The sequence below is a fragment of the Anopheles ziemanni genome, chromosome 2, assembly GCF_943734765.1.
Source record: "Anopheles ziemanni chromosome 2, idAnoZiCoDA_A2_x.2, whole genome shotgun sequence".
Taxonomy (NCBI): domain Eukaryota; kingdom Metazoa; phylum Arthropoda; class Insecta; order Diptera; family Culicidae; genus Anopheles; species Anopheles ziemanni.
This window is the reverse complement of record NC_080705.1, coordinates 55,303,314-55,315,523: the sequence shown is the minus strand read 5'-3', so window position 1 is coordinate 55,315,523 and position 12,210 is coordinate 55,303,314. Positions and strand designations below refer to the sequence as shown.

General features: G+C 41.2%; 1 protein-coding gene across 1 annotated transcript in view; it reads left to right on the top strand.

Moving 5' to 3' along the window:
* The first annotated feature begins 323 nt into the window (after positions 1-323).
* The window catches only part of LOC131281869 (four and a half LIM domains protein 2), a 120,830-nt gene continuing 108,943 nt past the window's right edge, over positions 324-12,210 (top strand). The window contains exon 1 of the mRNA XM_058311226.1: positions 324-419. Within this exon, the coding sequence (XP_058167209.1) occupies positions 327-419 (93 nt within the window). The 5' untranslated portion in view covers positions 324-326. The remainder of the gene's footprint in view (positions 420-12,210) is intronic.

Sequence of the window (12,210 nt, the reverse complement as noted above, 5' to 3'; positions counted from 1 at the left end):
CGGGTTGTTCTTTTTTTGTTTTTAACTACACAGAGTGAGATTCTATCGTTCGCGCGTATATGAGTGTGTGTGTGTCTATTCGGACCATATTCGAAACCTAACGGAAGCTTACTTCTTGATCAATCCAACGCCTGTCACATTAGGAATCTTTGTGTGCCTTTAGCGCGAGTTCACCTGCGCTTTTGGGGTGATCGAGAGTGAAACAAGTGTTCTGTATTCTGTGTGTGTGTGTGTGTGTGTGGGAGAGCAAAGCGTTAGGGGTTGTTTGGCGTGGAACAGAGGCCAATAGACAAAAGCCGAAACACAACAGCGCCAACAGACGAACCATGCTGACCTTATCGCACAGTGGCGACGATATGGCGAAGGCCCTCGGAGCTCTAACGATCTCGCGAACGCCTCGGGATCAGTTTTCGGAAAAGGTAAGCATAAAGACATAAAACCAGAAATTGTATTTTTTTATTGCCAATGAAGCTCCGTCGTCTGTTTTTAAAGACTATTCATTTGTTAATCACATGTCATGCATCCACGACACAACGACGTCTTTTCCAGGGCGACCAATCGAAATCACCCGATGGCGAGTTATTATTGCGTCTAAATTGATTGTTTCGTCCGAGAATAGAGTCACTGGAAAAATATTCCCCGGTCCGACTGGCAGCTTAACGAATTGGGGTTCCATGTGTCATCCGGGGCGTTGCATGCTGTTTCCGAGCGCCTGGGACCGGGCAACGCGAATTTCATGGTAATCAACCAACGACTCGAGAAAAATTACTATCACACAGAGGATGATGGTGATGATGTTGTACCAAAGCGATCGCGACGGTTATGTGAATCCAATTAATCGTCGCAAAAGCACACGCCCCGGTATACGCGGTTTCATTTTTATTTTTCTTTGGGGATGACACCATCGTACGACGCGGGTTTCCGTCATCTAGCGCACGCAAGATAATGGGCGCCAGTGAGCCTCACGTCTGGTAAACAAAAACAAATACAGACCGATCGCAAAGATGGACATCCGATGCTTCTCAGGGGATGCTGTTTGTGTACGGTACACCTGGTCCACTGTGGGGAACGATCAAACAAACCAAGGCCATCATCAAAAAGCTTGGGCTAGGATGGATATATTTTGTTTATAGATGGATGGTTTTTGTTTTTGGAGACAGTTTATATTGATTTATTTAGGTTTAGATGTTACTAAATGTTGCTTTGTGCTTTATTCTACAGTTGAATTATACCCGACAGCTGGTAAATACCCGGTTGACAGAAATTGACATTGTTGCTGGTACTATGTAGTTCCAGCAAGAGTCCCAGCAAACTGCCATGGAAAAACTTGCTGGTACTACATGACAGCTGCAAAAAATTTGAATTTTTGTCAACCGGGTAAAGATCAATGTGTATAACATAGTATCCAAATGATGTAAATTTGATACTTACGTATACAGGTACAATGGTAATGGAGGCTGTATCACACATCCCTACATATAGTTCGATGTTTTGAAACTGTTTGGACAAGAAATGAAATTGCATACTAAATACTAGTTTGTTCTGAAATGTTTTTTTATAAATACGTATGGCCAACAATTTGAGCAAAAACGAGAGTTCACAACTTCTACACCTTAATGTTGTTGATTTTACTTACAAAATATTTTCGAGTTTTGTTGCTTTCGGAGAAAATGTCTTGGTTATCGTTCAAATGTGATAGAATTAAATTATTTAAGATGTGGTACTCCTTGTACGAGAAAAGCGGCCCAATGGTGTCAAACTTAGTTGAATTTGCGGGCCGCATTTCCTCCCAAAACAGATTTGCGGGCCAAAACGTAGTATTGATTGGATTCATGAAATTAGGTTCTTATCAGTGGGCTTTAAACTTAACATTGAATCATGTTTTATACTTTTAAATTTTCGGTGTATTATATTACCTCTTATAAATTTGCTATGAATCATAAACAACTTTTTATTAGTTGTATGTTATTTTCTTGAGATTTCCACTATCATTATATAAGCAATTTTCAGCGAAACAAGGCATGATGTAATGATTCAGTATGTCTTATTGTGGGAATAATTATTGTAGTGTACAATTTCTATAAGAAAGTAATACTCCCCATTGATCGATAACACGCCAGTAGTTTTCACGTAAAACAAAGCTCTGTGTAAAAATCTGTGTAAAATCTTTGCCTTTGTCCAACACCATACGTCGGCGAGATGTTAATCAATGGTGAGTATGACGTTCACATAGAAATTGTTCAAATTGACAGTGGTTCAGTCCTGTTGCGGGTATAAAACCCATAGTTCGTGGAGCCATGTTCACAATAAATATTTCAAAGGTATCACAGGCCGCATACAACGTTTTTGCAGGCCGCATGTTTGACATCTCTGCTATAGTCAAATTGGATGGAATGTTGAAAAGAAGGCATGAATGGTTTTATTTTGATGATGTTTTAAACTTTATGCAAATTTTCCTAAAGTTCTGATGGTTCAAAAGAGGAACTTTTAGTTTGATTTGTATTCCACTTTCTTGATTCAATTGTATACAACAACCTTAAAGTATTTGATTTTGATAAATACTGGTAAGTTCTGAGAAAACTTAGGACGATACACACATTTTTGGACAAATAAAAAACCACCGGTGTATAGTTAAAATCTTTAAAGATTTATGAAAATCCCAACATTTTCCTAACATTTGCTGCTGGTACCATGTGGTTATAAAATCCATCTTTCCTACAACGGCACGAATCAAAGTTACTATTCATACAGGTTTAATGATAAAATTGCTCCATTGCATCGATATTCTTCCATGTCCATTCGGTATTGGCCACACAGTGCGGTCTATATTCTACTAAGTGTCATCATCCCCGATGACATTGCTCGGAGGATGTGCCGCCTGGTTTGTGTCTGCTTGTAATTAGTGTGATCGAGCGCAGCAGCATCACGGCATTGTCCGGGGCGTTGTTCAAAACGACGTGTGCTGCGTGGCGTTCTAAACAATTTTGTGCACCACTGGCAACGTGTTCGGGCATTTCCGCGTCCCACGTTCCGCAGTGTAATCGGACATTGTGGACCCCTCAAGCGCACGGCAGTCATCCGGAACATGTTCCCATTTCTCATGTTCCCCCCCGTTATCGCGGCAATCTGTGATGACTAACTTTTTTTTCCTTCCTCCATTTTATCACATGTGTTTTGCAGCGGGATAGATAGTGTTGTGTGTATTTGCGAATTAAAATCATCACCACACACGCAGGGGTTGCTTGAAAACTTGGAACGTTATGAATGCGAGGCGCCCATATTTGCCACCAGAAGGGAGTGATGCAGCAAAACTTGCACCCAATTGCACACGCTCTCAAACTCGTTTGGCGCAGACAATCGCCAGACAGCATGCGAGAGAGGTCCGCATAATAAACAGCTTAATAAAAGTCGAATTTCCAATTGAATCGTCTCGTGGCGCAGCGAAACAAGTAGACTGCGCCATGACGTCATCTGGAAGTAGGCCTATAATTATATTATACTTTCGAGCAGACAGAGTCATCCGTCTTTACCTCAACGAAATTCCCTGACGATCGTGAGTCGTTGTGCTTTCGCCGACATACCAATGAAAAACACGTCTTGTACACGTAGGTAAGAACGAAATGAGTGGGTTTTGCGAAGGTGGAACGCCCTCACGGACACGCGAATATACACTCGATCAGTCGCGATTGGATGACGAATTTTTACGTGTTGTGTTCTGGGAATGTCCTTCATGCGGTCATCGCAGCCGTCTAACCGGACCGGTAAGATGCTTGAGGAAGGAGAGGGCGCGTTTTCAAAGAAACGTCAGCCAAGCTGATGGGCTGCATACCTTCGACGTTCCATCCATGTTCGACGTCATGTTGCAAGTTTATCACAATCTTCCCTGCCAATCGTCACGTCTGATTTTTGTAGCGATTTTTTTTGCCCAATTTTATCAATCAATACTGTCCCATCACAGACATGATAATCGCCCCTGTGGGCTCGGGCGGCGGTCGCTACTCTGCTATCTTCGTTTATGATGAGAACTCTCGGCGTCCGATACGGACTCGACAAGTTTGCAATCGGCCGCTAATGGACTGATGCCACCTTCCCCATCATCAAAACATGGCCCGGGGAGGGTCTAGCCGATAGCGGTGCTAATTAAAATTCCATAAGAACGGTCGGAAGGCCACCCAAAAACATGACCCACTCCAAATCGGTTCCCAGGTGAATCGCGATGTCCAGTAAATCACGGGTGGCGGCATTTTTCGGATTGACACAATAATTATTACAGCGTAGCAGTGACTCGAATAATTACCGCAGCTGTTCATTGTGTAACACTGTTTGAACTCTGCATAGTGTCTTCTATTGTGGCTGGAATTGAAACTGTGTCAAGGTCTTAACAGATCACCTCCGTATGATGTAAAACGTATCCAATTTGTAAGTGAATTTACTAGCGAAAGACTTATAGTTGATCAAACCCGGTCGCTAATCGCGACAAGGGTGGTCGGGGTGGGGCGAATTATACTACAAATAGGTATATCTGTTCCACGGTGCAAGCCGTATCTAACGTTTGCATTAAAAAAAAAAAAATTTCATCGGTGATAAGAAAAACATTAACCAAGCTAATTGAATAAAGAAAAGTTTAAAATGTTAGAATAGGTCCTACCTTTAAGTGTGTTAAATGTTTTTAGGATTGGTTGAAGTTGAGAGTCATAAGGAGGGTTAGCAGTGTCGGGTATATCAATTATATTTGACCCGTTCAACTCCTCCGATTCTCTTTGCACATGATTTACTGTGGCCAGGTATGTCCAAACCACTGAATCGTGCTCTTTATGATGTTTTCTGATAAAGTTGCTTAATTCCGGAAGACACTGCACACTATACACTTCCCCATACGCCGGAAGGCTTGACAGGAAAAACAGCGACTTTGTGCAAATTCTTCTCGCTGGTTTTCAGCCACGATATGTCTATGGGAGTTAAGGGACCCCAAAATAATTTAAAAAAAAAACTGTAAAAAGCTTGAAACGCAACATAAAGTACCAGGGCTTTTTACAACTTGTCGCCGTCTGGCAAAAAAACAAAGCTAAAATATAAATTTTGATGCCATCACAAATGCCAATAATACTGTTCTTCTCTCTGTTACGTTTTATGACTTCTAGTTTTATGGTCTAATGCTACTGAAGTTGTTATCAAAAGAACGACTTTTTATTATATTTTATTATTCTTGTTCTTCTTCTTGGCGCAACGACTTGTTGGTCATGCCCGCCCGTTAAGGGATTACGAAACTTGGTTCCCTGTTGTACGTGGATAGTCGGTCCTTTCGTACAGGGGAGGGTCCGGTCTCGGTTGGGACTCGAACCCACGCCGTCGAGGTGGTGAGCCCCGGCGCTCATGGGCCGATTTTCTAACCAGCACTAACGCTCGGCCTTCACGGACTCCCTTATTATTATTATTATTGTAATGAGAGTAACTTATTAATATTTTACAATATACACAAAGAGAAGAAAAATACATAACAGATAACGCATAGAAATAATAAGAAATACATATAGTCGTGTTACGGTCTAAGTAACACAATTTTATCCTTAAAATGCGAAGCTCCAGCTTCATCATGATTAGTTGAAATCCAATTGTTCCGAGTAGTTAGATAGTTTCAAGTTAGGAGATTTTACCTTAACCCTCAATTAAAACTATAAGAAATATTTCATGCAAGTTTCACAAGCATTTTCACTATTGAACCAAGAATAAATAAAAAGTTAATAAAATGTATAAACGTATTAATACATAAATTACTTAATAAACAAATTATTAATTATTCTTCTTCTTGGCGTAACGACCTCTTGGTCATGCCTGCCCGTTTAAGGGCTTACGAGACTTGTTTCCCTGTTGTACGTGGATAGTCAGTCCTCTCGTACAGGGGAGGGTCCGGTCTCGGTTGGGATTCGAACCCACGCCGTCGAGGTGGTGAGCCCCGGCGCTCATGGGACGAATAATAATAATTATTATTATTATTACGAATATGGTGTAATTGAACATCCTGACTTTAATAAAATCTCAATAGATTGCAAACAAAACACTGCACTAGAAAATATGAAACAAATATTATTTAATCCAAATAGGAAAACAAGTCCAAATGGTTGTGTAACACTGAATATATTTTAAAAAAAACTCTGTCTCTCACAGAATCCGGTTGTAATCAAAATACGGAAAACCCCATCCCAATCATCGGGAACCACCGTGAACAAGTGTTCGGGGCTCAGTCCATAGCTTTTCGCCAGCTAAAGCTAGTACCAAAACGTAAAATACGATGGCATGTCGCGGAAAGACGAGGCCAACCGTCGATCCAACTCGGCATTCATTCACGTTGACATTCGTTCCACTCGGCACCAAGAGGGAAGCGGTATTTGTGTACCATGCTCAAAAGCTTTCCGTTTCCTTGCACCTAGCTAACAAATGGCACCGTAGCCTCCGGAGAAGAAGGTCGTGTCGACAGACGCACAGGGCGAAGGCTCCACCGAAAGTGCACTCTCAGGCTGGGAAGACAATCGCGGGCCTCGACTGTGCAGATTTGTTTGGTAGATAAACCGCGCTGCGGTCTCGCCACAGCCGTAAAATGGAGCCATATTAACCATATATGTAACAGCGATTCAATAGCACTAGAGGCCCTAATTAATTATGATACACAATTTCATCCTCCCTCGAAGTGCATCGTTACCACAGAGGAAGTGCACGATGCTAGTGGGAAACTATTAAGGTACCCTGGAGTGCGTCTTACGAGATGTCGTATCGGGATTTTTTTAATCGATGTAGCCAACCTGTGACTCACTTCTTCAAGTACAATACATCGGTTTTATTCTATAAAAGGAGATAAATGGAGACGCTCGTAAATAGTTCAACGTGATAAAATTTACGTTTCGTGCAGGTTTACGTGTAGTGATCGCTGTAATATTGAGGCATAGCAATTTAGATATTGTATCCATATCTAAAGGTCATGCAAATGGAACAAATAGGCTGTTGTATATTTTTATAAATTTAAAATTTATAAACACGAGTTGAGCGTATTTCTTGGTCTTGAACCTGTGAAAACTTTAGTCAGAAAAAAAAAGAATCATTTAATCGTAGAAAAACCTCTTTGCTCTGATAATAGAGGGTAAACCGATGCCATTCGTTATATCCGCGCAGCATCCGCCCAATTCGAAATTATTAAAATAATGATTTTGCAACAGAGTATTATTGCTCACGTATCGGTTATACTGATTATATTAGTTATAGATATCACTTATATTTAATTTTTTTCAACTGAATAATGTAAATGCCATATTTCTATTTTTAAAGATGTCGTAATATTTTCATATATTACAAGTAGCAGTAACTTGTGTTGAATATTACTTTAAGTTTTCATTTCTAATATTCTATCAGTGTATTTGTTTTCATAAAGGACGTTTTGAGATAGGACCCTTCGTTCAGGTCATTTACTATATTCATGTCATGTATGTATGTCCATCGCGACAGCCGAGCGTTAGCGCCGGTTAGAAAATCGGCCCATGAGCGCCGGGGCTCACCACCTCGACGGCGTGGGTTCGAGTCCCAACCGAGACCGTACCCTCCCCTGTACGAGAGGACTGACTATCCACGTACTACAGGGAAACAAGTCTCGTAAGCCCTTAACGGGCCGGCATGATCAAGAGGTCGTTACGCCAAGAAGAAGAAAAGAAGAAGAAGATGTATGTCCATCCTTCACGGTCCATATATATAGTTGTAAACATTTTATGGCAGTTCCTAGTCCCTTGAAAACATGTGTTTTATGCTGGTTTTTGCACTATCTGCCCGTTGGCACTGGCAGCAAATTATTTATTTAGGTCAACGCTCTTCCGGTCTAGTATTGAATACAGTTCATATTTACTTTAAAGATAATTTTACTTCTCTCTTTATGTTTGAAAAGTATCTGCATTACTTTTTTGCTTAGAAACCATTTCGAACAGAAAAATAAACAATTTTTTTATGTGAGTTTAAATATTTCAAATTTATGCTCTACCATTCTGTATACTATGATCAAGCTGATTCAAATGCCTAATTATATTGAATACGAGTTACGTCATCGCTTTCAATGTTATGAATAAAATTAAAAGCATTCGCTCATTGACAAGGTACAATTTATTTCCTAATTTTTCACAACAACCACAACGAAACCAGGGTTTCCAGAGTGCATATAGATGCAGAGATACGCATCTGCGGGATTTTAGTTTGTTGATCTACAAAATATTGACCTTCAAGTCGGTACCACGGAATAAACCGGCTCAGCATTGGATGAATAGGGGGAATTCCTGGAGGAGGGGAATGTCCTCGACTACAGGTAGAAACCAGGTATCCATTCGTTGGGACGAATGATGCGTAGGTAAAGGCATATGCTCTTGCAAAATAAAAGTAAGCGTAATAATAAAGGAACGGCCTCTCCTGCAGTTTTGGTCGCATGCAAAATCGTTCAACAGGTCTCAAGAAAAACCAGTCCATAAGGTATGACTCACCTCTAGTTTATGCCAATGTGTTGAATATGCACAAGAAAGAGCCCAGAGAGTGGCATTAACCAGGCACTGGAAAATATTTTGACTTCCTGAATAATTTTACCTAACAACATTGTGCCGTCGTCGGTCGATTATTATCACCAAAATATGAAAAACAGGAAAGCAGAAAAATATTCTCTTTCACTGGTTATTTTTAATTTAATAAAATGGTAATCATGTTTCTAAACTATCATTTTTGGAAGGAAATTGCAAAAAAAAAAACGTTACGTTACGTTTTGGTTAAAATAAAATTGCTAAAATGGTTTAAAGATGATTTTAGCATACGGTATAATTGATGCAAGAACCTTATCCGGCTAACGGAATACTTCATGAGCTCGCTTCATGAACGGAGGAAATGAAATCAGCGAACGTGAAACCTAAGATCGCTCAGTCTGATTTTGCTTGAATCGCAAATACACCAGCACGATGGCCAGATTAACCCCATCTCCTCACGGAAGAAAGCGCTACAAGGCAGCACAGATGCAAATGAGTGCAAGTCGTCACAATAACGTTGCAATTGCGAACACATCAAACCGGGAACGATAGGCAGCACTGCTGCATTCTCCGCTGCACCCGTGCAACATTGTCTTAGCATAAGCGTATAGTGCGTCTTGCTTTTCTCGCCCCTGAAGCGAATGGAAACCCCGGTTAGACTTCTGCAAACGATCGGATCCATTTCCATCCGAGTGTTTCTCAGGTTGGTGTTATAAATAATTATCCATATTCATGGAACCGGATGGTCATGTGTTTGTGTGTCTGGTGTACGAGAATTCACTAACATCAAATATTACAGCATATTGGAAGGTTGGTGGGATTTTCGTCGATTAAAAAAAACTAGTTATCAATTGACCGAAGCCGTACGCAGATGAACGGTGGGTAAGGAATAAGATTAACCAAAGTATCGTACTTATGTATTTTTAGTAATTTTCTCGGAAATCCCAAAAACAGGTAATTTTAATGAGGCTTATTAACAGATCATTATATCCTTCCGTTTTGGATTGCCTAAATTTCATCACCTTTCTTTTCACGGCAACAAATTTCCTGTTCCGCATGTTCTAAGAATGGTGATGGGAGTGTGCAGCAGGAAATGGTATGCTCTACGGAGGATAGAAGGTCAATTCAAACCTACTCTAAGCACTTAAACAGGCCTAAAATTGACGATGGGTGCAAGCAGACTTCTTGAGATCGTGTCGATTGGAAATTTCACTTCCGCATTGCCATAGTGGCGAGGGCCAGGGCGCGGTCGAGAGACCACCAAACAACTACGCCAAACCCATATCCATCAGTGGTTTGTGGTAACCAGTGTTTTTTTAAAAGCATAATTATTGGAAAACATCTTTCGATATTTTGAAAGCTACGTAGAATATCTCAAAATTGTGTATCCTCGTTCCATTTGTATAGTATTTTTATACCTCTCATCCCCAACGTTATTCAAGGAAACGGTGAAAACTATATAGTTTTTCAGGTAGTTTGTCTCTAATGCTGCATTTTAGTCTATGCTTATTGTATTAATTGAACGGTTTGTCGTATCGAAATTAGGCATGGGCAAATTGAATCAGAACTGTATGATTCACTCTGATCTTTCTACTGAGCGAACGAGTACCGCACATTCAAATCAACCAAAATGATTCTTCCGCACGCCGATGGTCGCGACTATGCATACATAGGAAAAATCACGACTCGCCAGCTGTGTGACGATGCCCTAGTGGCAAAATCAGCATGCTCTCTCGTTCTGTCCAATTGACAATTGATACCGACAGAACGAGAAAGCATGATCATTTTGCCACCGGGGTGGTTCCTTACCGTCTATAGCCGTACGCCAGCGGTGCGATATTGATTCGTTCTATGGTTGATCATGAATGTGTAAGACAATACGTCACCCGCCGGCGGTGTGGTATAGGTTCTACGTACGATCGTTCACCGTGCTCCCTAGCCCTGCTCAACCGCACGCCAGACGTGCGGTATTGATTCCTCGTGCGGTCACCTACCGTGCCGGCTATAGCCGCACGCCAGCGGTGCGATATTGATTCGTTCTACGGTTGATCATGAATGGATAAGACAATACGCTACCCGCTGGCGGAGTGGTATTGGTTCTACGCACGACGATCGTTCTCCGTGCTCCCTAGCCCTGCTCAATCGCACGCCAGACGTGCGGTCACCTACCGTGCCGGCTATAGCCGCACGCCAGCGGTGCGATATTGATTCGTTCTACGGTTGATCATGAATGGATAAGACAATACGCTACCCGCTGGCGGAGTGGTATTGGTTCTACGCACGACGATCGTTCTCCGTGCTCCCTAGCCCTGCTCAATCGCACGCCAGACGTGCGGTATTGATTCCTCGTGCGGTCACCTACCGTGCCGGCTATAGCCGCACGCCAGCGGTGCGATATTGATTCGTTCTACGGTTGATCATGAATGTGTACGACAACACTCCAACCGGCGGCGTGGTATTGGTTTATTCGATTGATCAACGAGCTGGCTAGCCCTGCTCAATCGCACGCCAGAGGTGCGGTTATGATTCTTCGTACGGTTGATCAACTTTCCTACTATGTAAGTGTGGGGCAAATCTTTACACCATTCTTTCTTTCGTTCGTACATAAATGATAGCAAAAAAAAGCGGTTATTGTATCAACCGCTATAATTTAGAATGAATTACTGTTTTAGGTGGGCAACGATATTAATTATGGTTGTTAAAATCACATCCAGAAATATCATGAATAAACATAACAAGTATTCTCTTGTTAAATATTCTAATATCGAATATTTATGTAAAAAATATTCTGAATGTATGTGATATCTTACAATATATCCCATTTTTCACGGTGTTGTAATGACCAGGTCAATATTTGTCGTTTAATCTATAACCCATTCGACGAAAAATCGCTCTTGGGACGTGCGGAAGAATCACCGCACGCGTTCAGTTCATCTCACTGAGCGAACTGCACCGCACCTGATCTTTTTAAAGAATCATCTTTCCCATCTCTAATCGAAATACATAAATATTGTAATTGTAGCACTTTACATCCGATTATTAATAATTTACGACTAGCATGAAATTGGTCCTTTTATTACCATGTTGGAATCAATAGTTTGTCATGACTATTTACGACTGTTTCATGGCAAAACAAACAATTTCATCGAAATTTTCAACTATCAGTTATGTGACCAGTTATTAGTTGACATTTGTAAAATTGCACTCAACATGGCGAATAATAAATACAGGTAAAATTATCGTGGCCAGTTTCTGGCTTCAAAAATATTAACCTCAATTACATATTTCAAATATCGCGTAGCAGACATACAAACATTGCTTAGTAAATACAAAAGCATCAGGAATATCAAAAGTGGGATGATATCACACTCAATTCATACATTTGACTACCTATTACTTTGAATCTACGGCGAAAACAGTCGACGGTTATAAAACACTGACTCAAGATCGCCTCGCTTGCACTTCCAGCACCAGTTATATAAACTATGGGGAAGTAATATGGCCAACAAATTCGATCGTGCTCAGCGATCTTTCCGCTCGTTACTTCCGCTCATCGGACACACATAGTACTGGTGTTGGCAGCGCGAATATGCGATCGGTGCCATGCTGTCATCGGTTAGCATCACTGGAGACGATCGCGTGCAGCGCCGGTGCGATTGGAAACATCCGAGCG